General features: G+C 40.5%; 1 protein-coding gene across 13 annotated transcripts in view; it reads left to right on the plus strand.

Annotated features, from left to right (window-relative positions):
- The window catches only part of MEF2C (myocyte enhancer factor 2C), a 123,087-nt gene extending 117,008 nt beyond the window's left edge, over positions 1–6,079 (plus strand). For 9 of the 13 annotated variants that reach the window (XM_061468818.1, XM_061468805.1, XM_061468810.1 and 6 more), the window contains one exon: positions 1,316–6,079. In XM_061468818.1, coding sequence (XP_061324802.1) covers positions 1,316–1,637 — 322 coding nt within the window. In that variant the 3' untranslated portion in view covers positions 1,638–6,079. The remainder of the gene's footprint in view (positions 1–1,315) is intronic. The other 4 variants (XM_061468817.1, XM_061468816.1, XM_061468813.1 and 1 more) reach the window with 1 other exon arrangement.
- The last annotated feature ends 11,700 nt before the right edge of the window (positions 6,080–17,779 follow it).

Raw genomic sequence — 17,779 nt, forward strand, 5'->3', positions numbered from 1 at the left:
AGAAAACAGCATTTTGTCTTTCATCAAGGTTATAGTAAATGTTGTTTAAGTAAAGCTCAATTCCCAATTGATGAGAGATCAGGAAAAGTGAGATATTTCAGTAAATTAAAACATGTAAACTTACTTGTGTCTTCTAAATGCTTAAAAAATATTTCCAAATCCTAATATTTCTTCTACTTGCAGTAAAATGCTTGCATATTGTCTAGCATTTAAAACCTTACGAGGCCAAGTAGCCTATTGCCCCTGCTGCCTTCAGTCTCCCCCTGTATAGATACTCAGTAGAAACCTTGAAACTGTGTCTCAAGGGTTAGGCACTAACTTCAGCCTAGCAAATGGTCCCTGAAGTGGAACATAATGTCAATCACATGTTGAGAATTCTGTTTTAATAGCGAAAAGTCAGGTTTTACCAGGAGGTGGTGCTTTTGCACCAAACATCCTGCAGATGCAGTAATCTCATTTCTCCCACAGAGATAAAACGCATTCTCAGTATTCACTCTCCTCCCTGCCTGTTTCAGCTTCCCTCTGCCCACAAAAAAGCGTAGAAAGAAAATTAACTTAGAATAGTTATACAGCTTGACTTTGAAGAAGTTTTAGCTTAGCAGTTTCTCTTGATGCTAGGAGCATCCTCTGAGCTGGGCTCACCTACAGGCAAATAGCATAATCCTCTGACATCTTCCAGTACTCTTCAGCTTCTCTTTGATTGTTTATTGAAAAGCATTCTGGATTGAGTTATGAATTCATGGATTTGAACCATAAAATCATATCTAAATCCTTGCCTCCCTGTGGTATTTTATTAATGTCTAAGACCAGAAATTACTAGGACCAGTAATTCCAACTCTATTCTGAATGGTATAAATTGTACCTGGCCCAAACTTTCATTTCTGCTTTGCATCTGAAGTCATGTGTCAAAATAATCAGCAATAAAAATAGTTGAGCGCACTCAAACTAATTGGATTAATCCCAGCAGAAAGTCCATGCCTCCCCTGTCTCAGCCGGTGCATACACACACACAAGCATTAGTTTTAAAGGTGGTTGCAACAGTGCAAAGGCTCGCCTTCCAATTTGTGACACTTGAGGCAAAAAAAAGGAGAGACTTAAACTGAGATCTCCTTTCAAACCAGGGGCATGTCCACATCTGTTGTGATGCTTTTCGTTGCTTTGAATTGGTGAATTCTGCCCAGAACACAGTCCCCATGCTTTCTGCAGGTGCTGACCCCTTGCGAGCCTTTACACTGGTGTTTTGTGTGAGTGTTTGTGCATATCTGGGGGCTCCATGCCTCCTCCGTCTGTAACTGGGTTTCCTTTCCTCCTACAGAGCTTGCACTAGCACTCATTTATCTCAGAGTACAAATCTCTCCCTGCCTTCTACTCAAAGCCTCAACATCAAGTCAGAACCTGTTTCTCCTCCTAGAGACCGTACCACCACACCCTCGAGATACCCACAGCACACGCGCCATGAGGCTGGGAGATCTCCTGTTGACAGTTTGAGCAGCTGTAGCAGTTCCTATGATGGAAGTGACCGAGAAGATCACCGGAATGAATTCCACTCCCCCATTGGACTCACCAGACCTTCGCCGGACGAAAGGGAAAGCCCCTCTGTCAAGCGCATGCGGCTCTCTGAAGGATGGGCGACATGATAACATTATTACCTATTAGGTTGTTTTTTCTTTTCCTTGCAGTGTGTGTGTGCTATACCTTAATGGGGGAGGGGGGGTTGATATGCATTATATGTGCCGTGTGTGGAAAAAAAAAAAAAAAAAAAAAAGTCAGGTACTCTGTTTTGTAAAAGTACTTTTCAATTGCCTCAGTGATACAGTATAAGGATAAACAGAAATGCTGAGATAAGCTTAGCACTTGAGTTGTACAACAGAACACTTGTACAAAATAGATTTAAGGCTAACTTCTTTTCACTGTTGTGCTCCCTTGCAAAATGTATGTTACAATAGATAGTGTCATGTTGCAGGTTCAACGTTATTTACATGTAAATAGACAAAAGGAAAACATTTGCCAGAAATGGCAGATCTTTACTGAGAGAGAAAGCAGCTGTTATGAGACATATAGAAAAGTGTACAGGTGTTTTGACAGACCCAGCAGTTGGGTGGCCATGAACTGATGCTAGAAAAAGAGTGGGTCACCTGACATACCAAAAATGTTCACAAACATGCAGGCATATGGTTAGAGTATGGCACTTAGAAAGGATCAAACATTTAAAGAGGACCATACTTGTAAAAATGTTGAGTTTGAGGGTTAACATATTTAATTTTAAAAAATCTGGGTCTGCATCACTTATTAAACAAAAATTAAAAATATGTACATTACATTTTGCTTATTTTCATATTAAAAAGTAAGACAGAGTTTGCAAAGCATTTGTGGCTTTTGTAGTTTCCTCAAGCCAAAATGTGTTCTTTTTCCTGTGATAGCTTCGCTGATCTTTTAAATAGTCCTGAAGAAACAAACGAAAAGGACTTTTTGTATAGAAAGCACTACCCTAAGCCATCAAGAACTCCATGCTTTGCTAACCAAGATAACTGTTTTCTCTTTGCAGAAGTTTTGTTTTTGAAATGTGTATTTCTAATTATATAAAATATTAAGAATCTTTTAAAAAAAAATCTGTGAAATTAACATGCTTGTGTATAGCTTTCTAATATATATAATAATTATGGTAATAGCAAAAGTTTTTGTTATCTTAATAGTGGGGAATTATATTTGTGCAGTTGCACATTTAACTATTTTCTTTCAGTTTTCTTTGGCTGGGTATACATTTTACAGATCAAAGTCAGCTGTTGAAAGACTGATCTGTAAAAAAATTAGAATTTACCCATGGTGTAACAACTTAAGTCATTTTAACACAGCATTTTACAATCAGTTGGGTGAACTGCAGTCCATTGTATATACTGATTAGTTCTTTCATGCTGTTTTGTGCATTGTAACAAGGGCCCTTCTATTACTTAACGTCCTGCGTATCTTGTAGTTTTCCATGGGTTAAATGACAAAGTGGCATAACTTGGCCATTTCTCATTAATAAAGCTGGTATTCTGCCTGTCAGAATTGTGTGTACAGCTCTAACGGCTGTCAGTTGCGTGAGTGCAGGTGAATATTTGGCAGAAGCAGTAGAGAGTTAAAGGGAGCGGTTGCCATGAACGTGGCTACTGTAAGGATTACTCCCCTCTCTCACAGATTTAAAACTCTTAGAGAGATCATGAATTAAAGGACCATTCAAACGTCGATTGATCTCACAGCCAACATGGGCCGTCAGGTTTCTGGTTCTCATGGACCTTTGTGGTCACATCTTCTCACAGTGAGCACATTGTTGAGCAATGCTCCCTGTTTATCTGCAACCAAGCAAGCTTTACTTGAGCATATAGCATCCACAACTTCTCCTGCCTCGTGGTTTCTTTGACTAAAACAGCTTGACCAGAGGGAGTGTATCATTTCTGTTAAGTCCCTCTTTGTCCCTCTTGTTTATCAGAAGAAAATGGTATTTTCAAATGTTTCAGTCTAATCTTGCTGTTGGAGGGAAAAGGTTTTTAAGCAAATGTTAGTGCCATAGTAAACTGTTAATATTTCTCCTTTTTCCAAGAGTCCTTCCAACTGTCACATATCTGCATTGACACTATGGTGAAGAATATAGCTGCGACAGCTAAATATAAACACCAAATACTTTGTTAAGGGAAGTTCACATTCTGTTTCCCACCTATATATGCAGTTGCTGTGCACTGCTCTATAAGAGTGTACCTCTCTGCAGTAGAGAATGATGAACAGACTACAGTTTGCGTCAGGACATACGCTTTTCACTTATCATGACTTTATAAATGCCTGCCTTACAGGCACTCTCAGCCATGCAGGGGCTAGTGCATGATCTGGAAACTCTTCAAGCAGAATGCTGTGCTACTACTGCATCCATCTTAGCTTGTGTAGCAATCCGCAGGGTAAACATAAAGATACGCATGTTTGGAAAAAAAAAGAAAAACACCAAAAAAGAAAAGATCTCAAAAAGTAACAAAAGCAAAACAACAAAAAAAAAAGGTAAAATGGGGCCCACAATTAATTTTAAAACACAAAAAAACTGTTTTTGAAACCACTCTATTCACCTTCTGATAAACTTATGCTCATATTCCCTTCTGAGAATTTTAAACTTTGGTGTGTCAAAAATATGCAAATATATCACAAATGTACCTTGTAATTTCAAGAACAAAAAAACAACTTTATCAGTATTGTAGTAAAAACTTGTCAGTGGGGAAGGGGATTTGGTCTATTGATATATGAAGAATAGCCATATTAATAGTTTACCTTGCGATTTGCCTCAGCAACACATGAAAAAAGGAAAGATACCATATTTAACGAAGATGCAGTTTAATCTATTACTGCAAGTAACTAAGCAGAAAGTAGCCTGAAAAGTATTGCCTGGGCAATTTATATTAACTCTGACAATGATTTTTGTACAAACACAAGTAAACAATCACGTGAAAATAAATGCCAGTCATCCCTCTTGTTCCTGCTTTGGAGGGCAACTAACTTATACTGGCAAAATTTTGGGGGATAATGCATATTTGCAAACTGATCTAATGATAAGAAGCACAACTTTGATTGTGAAGTCACTTTCTGTAAACTATAACTGTCTACCTTTCTTGTTCCTTTATCTGTACCTTACCATTTATTGTATTTGCGAAGCTAATTTGGGTTTATTGTGTGATTCCTTTGTATTTAAGGAGTTTGGGGCAGAGCCCTGAAAGAGTATTAACATTTACTTTACCTTAACCCATGCTATATAATGTTTTAGGCAACATTCTTAATTGTAAGTTCAAACACCTGAAGTGGCATTCTAGACATCTGCAAGTATTGTTATAGCTAAACTAATCTCTATTAAAAGGTGTTGTCAGTTAGTGTTTAATTGCTGGTGACAATTATATGATATACCCTATCTGCACAACCTGTATATTGTATGCATTGAGCCATTCGCAGTAAAGCTTTTGTCATTTCAGTGTTTTTCAAAAGTTGTGTTTTATAACAAAATGGCTTATATTTTTCCCAGAAGAGGAATTTAGCAGTTTTTAATGAATAATATAAAAATATCTGTTGTCCTCAGATCTTTTTCAGGTAAAGCTAGTGTGAGAATAAAAGAACCTATAGACTGTTTTCAAGGATGTCAACCCTTTTGTATTGTATGTGTTATCCTATATACCCTCTTTTATCTATAGTCCTAACAGCTGTTTTGTTTTCCTTCTTCCTTCGCCTTGAAGGTAAATGCTTTGTAATTTTTTAAAAGCCACTTGAAACCTCAATAAAGGCTGTTGCCTAAACATGGCATACTTCATCTGTTCCTGTTTGTGCCATCTGCTGTGATGTCGTCAGTTATATGGCATTAATTTCCTGCCACTACAGGTCTCTTGAAGGACTGATGGAACATTGGTGTCTGTTAGAATGCTTCAGACTGTAGATGTAATAAAAGGCTTTTGTTAATATATTTTAACCAAAGATGTGGAGCAATCCAAGCTTTGAGCCACAGACCTTCTGCATCAAAAGTATCCATTTAATTATTTTCATAATCAGGTGTTGCATTTCTATCTTCCCTTCTCATACCTCAGACTGATCCTTACCTCAGTTTGATTCAAAATAAAGGTCAGTTAAGAAACTCATTTAAAATTTAAAAAGCGGAAAAAAAAATATGCAGTGTCAGTCTTTCGTGGAGTAACTAATATCAGACCTGGGTTACCACAGGCATTACACTTGGATTGCTTCAGATGGTTTGTTGTATCCTTTTTTTCTTTTTTTCTTCTCTTTCATGGGGATTTGCTTCCATAAAACAATGGTGATAACAAAATAGCTTGTAAATGGGAGCATACAAGCATTTGCAACAAATATAAAAGTAGAGGCTCACAGCGGCATAAGCTGGACTTTGTCGCCACTAGATGACAAAATGTTATAACTAAGTTAAACCACATCTGTGTATCTCAAGGGACTTAATTCAGCTGTCTGTAGTGAACAAAAATGGGAAAATTTCAAAAGATTCTCCTGCTGGAAATAAGGTATAATTTGTATTTTGCAGACAAATCAGTAAAGTTACTGGCTTTCTTAGTGATACAGTGTGTGTGGTGCCTTTTTTTTTATTAATTTGATGTTCAGTTTTCACTGTTTTGCACAGTAACACGTGAAAGAATCATCACTTTAACAACTGGCAGTTGCCTCAAGGTCCCTCTGCCTGTCACTTGTGCTTGCGTAAAAAGTCAAGCACCTTTTTGTGGCACCCTGAGCATCGTGGGTCTTCACAAATGTTAATGCCCCACCACACATCATCCCACCAGGTTAGAGAAGCTCCATTACTGCTCTGAAAGTTAGTAGAGTTTTGAAAAAGGCTGTCTGAATCTGGCCCTGATGTCTGAAATAGCAGAGGAGCTAGGTGAAATAATGCCTGGCGTCTGGGTGCTTAATCAGACCCCCACAGGTACATGTGCTGTAAATTCTACCCATGGGGAGAACTGTTAAAAACCCTACCAAAAAAAAAAAAAAATATTCTGAGACAAAACCTTGCATCCCTTGGGTGTATGCTTTATATATATTTTTTCTAACATGACAGCTTCATAGGGACTGCATCAGAATTAATCTATTCCCTTTTATGTACTTTTGTTGCTGTTTAATTTTTTTTTCCTTGCTAGCATTTATAGCTCTGGAGCCTAAGACTACAAGGATCCCTTTACTTCAATAAGGTGTTTTTTCAAGTTATTAATAACTTAAGGTGTTTTGTGAGCGTGGCAATTTCAAAAATAACAGTACAAGGCTTAGTTTCTAAATGTGTTTATGACAGAAAACAGCTGCACTGTTATTTACTTGTTGCTTTTAATGACAATTTTTTATCATTAAAGAAAAATGTTTCTGGCATTGCAGTGTTGGACACAGCATAATAATTAGATGCTAAAACTAAGATTAAATGTCATTGGGTTTACTGCATATTGTGTTTTTCTCAAATAAATCACATTTTGTCATCGTTGGCAGGAATAAGCAAAATATTTCTGGAAATGCAGTCGATGTGTAATACTGTCTAAAATCTTAGAAAATTCATGTCTGGGAGTCCTTATGCCTGCAATCAGTCATCTGTATGAATATTACTGATAACGGTATGCCTACATTGGAAAAGGAATTACGTAGCAAATAGAGTTTGTTATAAACCCTGTCTTGTTATTTATTACTCCAGAAAACTAACCATACCCATACTGATTACTTTGCTTTATATTCTATGAACTATATTTCTGCTTTAAAAATTGTGTGTTGCAATAGAAGCGGGGAGGTCACCAGTTCTTTAAATAAGTTTTCTCACTTTAGGCTTATAAATGTCATTCTAAAGAGCAATTGTAAAGAGCGTGGTCTGAGATAACTAAGCCGCACACCTTCCCCATAACTAAGTGTTTGCATTCCCTCAAAGTTTTTTCACCTTTTCTTTAGCAAAAAACCAACATAGCATCTTTTTAGAACTGGAAGACTATGCTGAGAGCTGCATGCGTCCCATGAAAGAGAGCACAGAGTGTCAGTTGTGTTTATACCTTTGCTTATTGTCAGTGTGACACACTCATACCTAACCCTTACTCAGATGCAATGTCTACATTTCCACAGGTAAATCACTGGGGCTTAGAGAATCCAAGGAGCAGCAAGGAGAAATTATTTTAAAACAATCAGATTATTTAGTCTGAAAATAGAAAGAAAATACTTGGTTCATGCCTCTATTGACATACATAGCCTATTCTTTATTAATTCAATGGAAATTTACTGATGCAGAGCAATGCAGCAAGGCTTTGCCTGCTCCATGAGTGATCCATCACACATATGGAACTGGAACTCCAGATTTGGTTTAGGGAACTCAGACTGCTTAGCCATAGCAAACACAGACTACGTTTATTCTGTATTTGTGTACTGCACTCGACAATTTACACAGACTATTCAGAGCATCTGCAGAAGGCAGATATACACTGCAGTTCACATTAACACATCTGAGATAACCTTAACTGTTGTTAGCAACTATCATGACCAGCAGTATTTCTACTGATGAAGGTATTTCTTCCTCCTCTTTCGGCAGATTTCAGCATATGCTTTTGTTCCCTTCTGCGTCACCTTAATTGCTAGAGGTTGTTCAAAGCTAACACAAGGATGCTTGCAGAAATGAATTTGAAATTAGTACTTTGGTTCCAAAAGCTGGAAAACACACTGTTCTAACTGTCCTTTCTACCCTCTTCTGTCTTTGTGCTTCTGTATGTGATTCATTCATAACCCATCCAGAGCTGTCTCTTTCAAGTATCCGTTTGTGTTTGTCTGGACAATGACTTGTAGGCTCTTTTAGGCTACAAAACTCATTGCCTCATTCTGAGGGGCAGAGGTTTATTGCTATTACCTGTGAAGATTTCACTTCTTTGACTGGAAACAAGAAGTGATATAACAGAATATGTCAGTGTGTGGGGAAACACTTAGAAGTAGCAAAACTTAAATGCAGTGTATTTGCACCATAAACATAACTGGTGTAAACCACAATTTTGTTGTGACACTACATTGCACAGCTAATTATTTTCTGTACTCAGGAGAGTTGTTCAGAATAGGTAGTGCAGTCTCACAGTGAAAACACAGCATCCTGTGACAAGTATGTACAAAAGTGTGTTGTATCACCAAAACTCAAAAGAAGGAGACAAGGAAAAAACATCTGGAATCTGACTACGGAACGTTGACAAGCCAAGGTGCAACGCTCAGACAACACAAAATGGCCAGTAGAAATGCAATTGGTTGCACTTACTAGGCTGCATTCTGAGCCACTGAGAAAATCATCACCAAGGAAGAAATATCAAGATAATGTATTAAAAAGAGACTTTAAAAAAGCACATACGTTTCTGCCCTTCTGCGCCTAAAAGTCTGAATATATGTCAAAGAGTGGTTCTTGAAATACAACCCTTCTGTTTCCTTCTGACATTTATCAGGAAAAACATCACCTTCTTTAATTATAGTTTGCTGTATTACACATTAGTTAACTTGGAAAAGCAGAAAGGAAGCTTCTGGCCTAAGTGTGTTTAGTTGATAGTTGGTAGCCATGGAGAAGTACCCTGATGTACAGTGGTGCTCTCAGACTATGAACTCAGAACTGCACTCAGCAAAGTCTAAAACATAAACTTGAAGGAGATTACACTGCCTCACAGCAGCACTCTGCACTGTCAAAGATAAGCTTGTGAAAAAATAATATGTGAGGCGCTTAGTCATCTGAAGTAAATTTATCGCTTTTTGGTGGAGGCCCAAGTCACTGTTTTTGCAACTTTCTGCACCATGTTAGAACTATTTTCTTTTAAGTAACTGGGAACTAGAAAATACCATTATGACATCCTTTGCAGATGTGTTCTTACAGCAAGAAACCCTGATCTAATACACATTACTCAACCTCAAAAAGAATACAGAATAAGATGAACGGGGGGGGAATCTGCTTGAAGGAAAAATTACATTAATTATGAGTTTTCAACCTGGTAAATAAATAAATAAATATGAATGTGTATTCTCATGTGAATGGTATGGAGACAGCAGATCTGCAGGAAAACTACACATGTTCTTTGTCAAAAGCAGTAGAATCAAGGGATATCCAAAGAAACAATCAGACAGCAGGTTCACAAGAACATATGATGACCACTTTGCATGTAATTAAGTAGTGCAACTTGCATGTAATTAAGTAGTGCAACTTGCAGCCATAAAATACTGTGGAAGCCAAAAGCCTGAGTCAGTTCATAAGGGTTAGATAAGTTAACAGGACATAGCTCTGTTTGTCCTGTTGAGTATGATGATACAGAGTTCCCACCTAGAGTAAAAGATTTTCCACAGCTTATTTCTGAAAAATGAGAGGCATTCTAGGGGAGAATTCATATGTGCCATTATTTTTTTAATGTCAGTCTCCCACAGACCACTGTCAGGGAGAAGATAATGAGATAAACAGAGTTTTGATCTAACCCCACATAGCAGATCTTGTGACTAGTATTACCACATAATATAACCACCCTTCTTTTCCCTGCAAGCCCTTTTTTCAGACTATTCATATTGATCTTACAGTGTTAGAAATTAACACAGTACAAATGAAGCAGTCAGTCTGAATAAAAGCTGAGAGCTAAAACTGTCAGGCCTTCCCAATTAGTATGACACTGCTTTCTCAATACTGTAAGGAACACTCAGTTGACTTAAGTGTAAACATGCACCTGCTTATTTGCTTCACAACAGACAAGGAAATTTACTAACTGCATAAATTACAGACACACAGTACAGTTAATGATGCAATTGATAGAATTAATGCACTCATACACAAGTGACAATGTTGATATGTAAGTATGGGCGTGGGAGATGAAAGCAGAGAGGTGACACAAATACAGACCTGGACCTGTAATTTCACATTCCTGCTGCTCAGCAATGCACCAGAATTTTGCTCATGTAGTTGTCTGCAAAGTCCCAGTTAACACACTGGGACTGCTCCCACCATGAAAAAAGTGCTTGCGTATGTAAATATCGTAGAATCCCAGAATCCCAGACTGGTTTGGGCTGGAAGGGACCTTAGCGCTCGTCCAGTTCCAACCCCCTGCCACAGGCAGGGACACCTTCCACTAGACCAGGTTGCTCCAAGCCCCATCCAACCCGGCCTTGAACACTGCCAGGGATGGGGCAGCCACAGCTTCTCTGGGCAACCTGTGCCAGGGCCTCACCACCCTCACAGGGAAGAACTTCTGCCTAAGAGTTCATTTCAGTCTCCCCTCTGTCAGGTTAAAGCCATTCCCCTTGTCCTGTCCCCACAGGCCCTTGTCCAAAGCCCCTCTCCAGGTTTCTTGTAGGTGATATGCCTACACAATGCTTCACAAATGTGCCAGTATTATGTATCAAACTTTAATTAATAGAACACATAAGCAACACAGAATAAGTAATGAAATCTCTATTCGTGGTTGCCAACCCAGCTGCACAAGATATTCCATTGAACAGCATTGTAGGGAAATACATGTCACATGCTCATGGAAGGGCTGAAGGTTGCTTTTGCCTGCAGCCAATCATTCCAGCATGCAAATGGATATATTGGATCAGCCACCCATGCACAGAACTTGTTTTCTATGTCTATACTGACTGACTTAACAAAGAATAACAAAGGCTCTAGTTTAATCAAAACTACAGTGCTAAGTACAGAAACTACTGAGCAAAATTCCACAGGTATGTTACACAGATCAAACTCGGGGGCTGTCAGATGATGCTTTCTGTTAGATGCTTCTAATATCTTTAAGTGTAGACTGAGGTGTTTAAGGAGTTTCCAAAAATGTTTTTATATCCCTGAGTCTGTGAACTAGTCAAGTTTATTAATAGCCTAACAATGAAATCATTTAGTGAGTAATTTAGCAACTCATGAGAAATGCTCATGACAGATGCAGCAGAAATATAACAATCATTTTAAAAACTCTATCTTGAATTACCTTAGCGTGTAGAGGCAGAGGCTGAGGCTTTGTCAAACACAGTCCCCTGCCATGCCTTTTCCTCTATTTATACCCTTTCAGTATTAGCTGAACAATTCAGTGTAGCAAGTCACTTGATTCCTGAAGAAAAACAGACAACTTTGTCCCAAGATAGAAGACAAATAGAAGATGACAGCTGGACAAATCTAAAAGCTTGCAAGAAGATTAAACACTCTCCAAATATCATCGCAGTGCCATCTTTCTGAAATCCATTTGACATCTCAGCTGTTCTAAATTGGAATGGCTAAAAAAAAAAAAAATACATTTAAATAGCTGTAAAGTTAATCCTGATCTAATTTTTCCTATAGCTGTGTCAGCATCACTCACAGGTGTAAATAACAATTGCTTGGGAGTTGCAGAACTAGAATCAACCCACAGGTCAAGCAATGGAAGTCATCAGTGCAATGACTTCTAATCCCCTTTTAAAGGTAAAGGACTTTGAAAAGAGGAAGAACAGCATGGCTTTAGTCCAGGTTTTCAGATGGACAGATATGTCAACAAACACAGGACTGTGATACAGGCAGGAAATTGTGAGGCAATAGCCTGTTTTCTTACCTTTTGAATTTAGCAGAAGCAGCACACACCTTGCCTCCTGAAAACATTGGAGAGGCTTTTCCAACCAAGCGTTTGTGGCTGATTCACTCTATTTCTGCATGATGAAGTGTGGGTATACGTGAAGTACATTATGGTTTGGTAAAATCTGGGGTCTTTTCCTCTTCCAGCATGCAACAGATACCTAGCAATCATGTCCTGAGTTTTTCATTGACATTTCCTTCCCCTGCTGGCCTTTTTGAGCCTCTCACCTACATATTGCAATTAAATTCCAGAGTTAACATATTAAATGTCTACTGTGTCCTCTCTTTAGTTCTTATTTTCTTATTACTCCAAGTTGCTTTCAGGATGCTGTGAAGACATGTACAAAACCCCATCATTGTGTTGGCATGGCTCAGAGAAAGCTAAATTTGTTCTGCTTCAGAAAAGTGTGGGACAAACAGCAGCTTTGAGACACAGTGCCATCTGAACTGTTATTTTATGGGAAGGCAATCACAGGAAAAACACAGGAAAATGGCTGCTCCAGCAACTTGCATAGTCGGTGAAGGCAATGCCATAACAAATATTCAGCTGTCCCTCTCTCCCCTTGACAAAGGATAAACCGGAGAGGCAGTTTGCATCATAACTTGGCGGCCTGTTTGCCAACACTCTATAAAAGACTGTAAAACTTCCTTAAGCTAGGGCTGATTTTTCAGTAGACAGTATAGGCCTCTAGATCTTTTTTATCCAGTATAGCCTCTTATCATAAAAGTTTTTATGGCTGTGAGAGTGTGAGGTGCCCACTCACACTGATTTCCTCTGACAAAGCTAAACAGACCAACTGCTGTTTCTGAGACACTTCTGTAGTTAGGCTGCCAGCTGGGGTCAGGCCACATAGCTAAGCCTGGGTAGCTTTTCTGCTAATGTTAACATCAGTCTCCTTCAAACAATCTATGAATAGCTGCCAAAGAGACAGCATTAGCCAGACCTTTGCTCTTCCCACCTTCTGAATGGTAGCAGATTTTTCTAGCCTACTAGATTATAAGGAAGCTAATTTTGCCTGTAGAAAGAAGTACCAGTCTCTCCCATACAGTTTTTGTGCTCTATTTTTGGAGCCACAGAATATTAGACTTAGAGATGCTAAGGAAGACTCTTCCTTTCCATCTCTCAGGTATTTGAATTTCCTCTGATCTTGCTCTTTGGCAGCCAGTGGCCCCAGGCAGTTACCCCCATTCCTTACCAAAAAAAAAAAAAACATTAAGCAAGCTGATTCTGCTCATGGGACTAGAGCCAGTCACTTTAAAGAAACCTCACACTTCACCAGTGCCCAGTCTTCTGATTTTTGGTGAATAGGTGCAACCATGCTCTCCACCAGTAGATGATCCCACTCCTATGCTTTGCTCACTATTTATTTTCAGCCTGGAGAAGAGAAGGCTCTGAGAGACCTTAGAGCAGCTCCAGTGCCTAAAGGGGCTACAAGAAACCTGGAGAGGGGCTTTGGACAAGGGCCTGTAGGGGAAGGACAAAGGGGAATGGCTTTAGCCTGACAGAGGAGAGATTGAGATGAGCTCTTAGGCAGAAGTTCTTCCCTGTGAGGGTGGTGAGGCCCTGGCACAGGTTGCCCAGAGAAGCTGTGGCTGCCCCATCCCTGGCAGTGTTCAAGGCCAGGTTGGACAGGGCTTGGAGAAACCTGGTCTAGTGGAAGGTGTCCCTGCACATGCGGTCCATTGGAAATGGACGAGCTTTAAGGTCCCTTCTAACCGAGACCACTCTGTGAGTCTATAAGTGGATACAGTTCACAGAGTGAAACAGTTCTCAGTACAATATGTGGAGAAATCTCGTCCTGTCCTCACATTGCCCAAAGCAGAAGAAAGCAAGGGTACTCAGGTGATGGAGGCACATGTAGCATTCCTGTAGGGCATCTTGTGTACAAAGGGATGACAGTATTAAAGCACATGACTCAGCATTCATAGCTAGGCATGCGAGCTGTGCAGCAAGGCAGAGGGTCAGGCAGCTGAGAATAAGCATCCACAGACCCCCCTGCTGAAAGGCAGGGGGTTGGAAATGGACTGGGATCAAGTCAGGCAGAGGAGATTTTCCAGACTCCCCAGATCTCATGTAGACACCCTGTGTAAGGTCTGTGATACTTAGACTTCACAGACGAACTTACTATCCAGGTCTCCTTATTATGCCAGACCAGTCTGCCAGTGCATGGGCCTTCTCCAACATGTTGGTGCCTATACAACAGTTGACAAAGTGCTTTGGCTCTCAGGTTTTCACCACCTACCATGTGGTAAAAAAAAAAAAAAAAAAAAAAAAAAGAAGAAAACCTGTCTACCAAACTCTTGGCTTCTGCCTTTTTATTAAAAAAATAAAAAGAGAACAGAAAAGCTTCTTGTCCCCAAGCTTAAGTTCAGAAGAGCTTTGTAATGCTTTTAAAGACAAAATTCCTCTTTTTTGCCATTCATTTCTGATATCCTGTCCCCCTTTCATTCGGAAGAAATTTTTGATGAATGCTAGATTATCAATGTTAATAATAATAACAGAATTAATGAGCAGACAGACAACAAGGCAGGAATACTTTTAAAAGTCTTTGTTAAAAGACATTTGCAAAGGTCTGTCAAGCCATGGCATATGGGTGTCATGTTGAATTTAAGGTTGCAAAGATAATCTTAACCTCCTCTCTGTTGTGTAATGTGTATGATTCAGAGCTGTCGTTCTTCTGAGCATGATGTAAAAGACATCTGTTCTGTAAGGTTCTGTGGAGAGAATGAAAATATTCTTCCTGCACTGATGCAGGTCTGCAACAAAGCTTTTGTAACTGGCTGGCTAAGATTATCTTCCAAATCATTATTTTTGCTGCTAGGACTTTATACTATAATTAATTATGTCTTAGATGCATACAGCCTTGTCGAGGTAATTTTTTCACCTTAATTACCTTTTAAATTTAAATGAATAAATATTCCACAATCCCTCCCAGGCAAGCCGTTCTTTCTCTGTCTCAGTTTTCTCTTGTGTCAGAGACTTTTGATCCATTCAGGACCTTTTCAACTGCAAATCCCGAAGTGAGCAAAAAACACATGTAGACATACATGCTAGATTTATGGTGAGAGAGGATGTCAGACTCGCCTTGGCTTGCATCCTGGAATGAAGAAGCCTCTTGGCTGGTAGAATTAGTTTATTCCACCTCTGGGAAGAGGCAGAGAGACTTGATGGCTTGGTGCTACGTGCTACTTGTGTGACTGTAAATCAAGCTTTGCAGACAAAGAGATATACAATACCAGCCTGATCAGGGTGTTTTGTCAAAACAGTCCTGCACAGATACATAACCAGTTTGCTTGAACTGGCTATGCATGTTGGAAGTGCTGGAAGGGCTCCAGTTGCCTTCAACAGGCTTTTGAGCAGAATATGACTATCCAAAGGCACTTCCCAAACACTTAACAGGTGCTTTAGGAGCTGCCTGACTATTGCAGCAGGCAGGTTAAATGTTTTGCAGCACTCAGGCATCTCCCTTGGGTGGTTTCCTGTGCAGACCCCATTAGCCTAAACCCTACCATAAAACTGGGATCTGCCCCTTCGTCTGCTGATCCCCATTCCTGATGCATAGGTTTCACAAAGGAAAAACGGCAAAGCAGTTTAAGAGTGATTTTAAAGCTTCTTACCTGTGGTGGGATCTTAACTCTGCATCCCTCCTTAGCACTCCCAGCTGCTGGCCGAGCAGCAGGAGCTCTTTTTCTGCTGCAGGAGCAGGTACTTGTCAAAGCAGAGGAGATGAGGATAGGTGTTGTGACACCTACCGCACTGTTTGCATGAGCCAAAGGCCCTGAGTTTAACATTACCAGAAGAAGTCCTACTCTTCTCTCTGCATGTGGTAGTGTTAATAGCTCTATGTTTTGACTGATCTGCAGGTAAAATCCCAGCTTGTTAATCATCCTTATGGGCCTAGCTCTGCCCTCAGACACATGCTGGCATCTCCCATTGGACAGAGAAGCTTAGGAGCTGCTAGTGCTGCTGCTTTGCTGCTCTCAGCTGCAGGCCTTTGGTTAAAAATGCCATTCACCTTGTCTTCCATGAACTTCTGCACCTTGGAAATAGAGACATCTCACTATGTGGTATAAATAGTCCTTTCTGACCTTAAATCTCTGAATGCAGAGATGGAAACTCTTTTTTTCTAATAAGTTGCCGGGGCCTCACCTCCCTCACAGTAATGTTTTGAATGCTAACGTTTCAGCATAAAGGAAGTGGGCAGCTCCTGGACAACTTTATTTCACAGCTACACAAAATAAAAGGTGCTCTGGGAGGGAGAAGCGTGCCTCTTTGTGGGCTGTTTGTACACTGGAAATGCAAGAGTTTTTCTCCATGAGCATATGCATGTTTGGATTTTCCTTGCTGTGTAGAGGTTTGGCAGCTGGAATTTTTGCTTTTACAAGAATGTAACTTCACATCTTGGCTCTGCATAAGAAAAGCTGGATTTTTTGCTGTGCTGACAGCTTTTGTGTCCTTCACCCCCTCCTGGCTCCCAATGCCAGCAACAGAATGCCACCTCTCCCTCCCAAGCAACAGAGACAGATGAAACTGAGCCTTGAAGGCCGGCTGTCTGACACTCTGGTCCCAGAAATTTATGCTGTGTAGTTGGCATCCACAGTACCAGGCATGCTGTTCATGTTGACATCTGCCACTGCTCCAGAGCACAGTTTAGCCTTTTGGTTATGCTGCTTACTTTTGCTTCTGCACAGACACCTGAAACACCATCTGCCCCCACAACACCCACCTCTTGGAGACATTTCTGCTTCCCAGGACACTTGGGATGACATTGTTGGAGTGTCCTGTTCCCCTCCCTGCTGGGGTAAGTACTGTATCCCAGTGCCTCCTTCTGCCCAGGAGCATGAGATGGAGGGGCAATGCACACACATCAACACCGACCACCCCTGCCCTACCACTGGCATCACAAAATGGTTCTCTTCACGAACACCCCGTACAGCTATAAAAAAAGCTCCTCCTGAAACAGTCCCTAAATACTCTCACGGAGGACTCTGTCTCCCCCCAGTGACTGCTGAGTACCTACAGGGACTAACTTCCTCAATTGTTTAAAGTTAAATGGTTTAAGTGATTCCCTGAGCTTAAAAAAATAGACAAACCTGAGATCACCTCAGATGAGTTCTGGTGTCTTGTGGGCTGTAGATTTTCACATGACACCCTACACTGAGCTTACTAATATGCTAAAATGTACTAATGCGTGAGCCTAGAGTTACTACTAACATGGTAAAGGTGCTGTGAGAGTCTGGAGCAGCTCTGCTCTGGAGACAGGCTGAGAGAGCTGGACTTGTTCAGCCTGGAGAAGGATCCTTAAGGGGAGACCTTAGAGCAGCTGCCAGTGCCTGAAGGGGCTACAAGAAAGCTGGAGAGGGGCTTTAGACAAGGGCCTGTAGGCACAGGACAAGGGAGAATGGTTTTAACCTGACAGAGGGGAGACTGAGATGAGCTCTTAGGCAGAAGTTCTTCCCTGTGAGGGTGGTGAGACCCTGGCACAGGTTGCCCAGAGAAGCTGTGGCTGCCCCATCCCTGGCAGTGCTCAAGCCCGGGTTGGACAGGGCTTGGAGCAACCTGGTCTAGTGGAAGGTGTCCCTGCCTATGGCAGGGGGCTGGAACTGGATGAGTTTTAAGGATCCTTCCAACCTAAACCTTTCTATGGCTTTATTATTCTATAAAAAATACCTTTGAGGCAGGATAGTAAGAATTAGAGAGGTCCCTTCCCTTGT

Source organism: Pezoporus flaviventris, unplaced genomic scaffold (genome assembly GCF_033815535.1).
Source record: "Pezoporus flaviventris isolate CSIRO_AGI_PZ_B2104156 unplaced genomic scaffold, CSIRO_AGI_Pfla_v1 ptg000052l, whole genome shotgun sequence".
Taxonomy (NCBI): domain Eukaryota; kingdom Metazoa; phylum Chordata; class Aves; order Psittaciformes; family Psittacidae; genus Pezoporus; species Pezoporus flaviventris.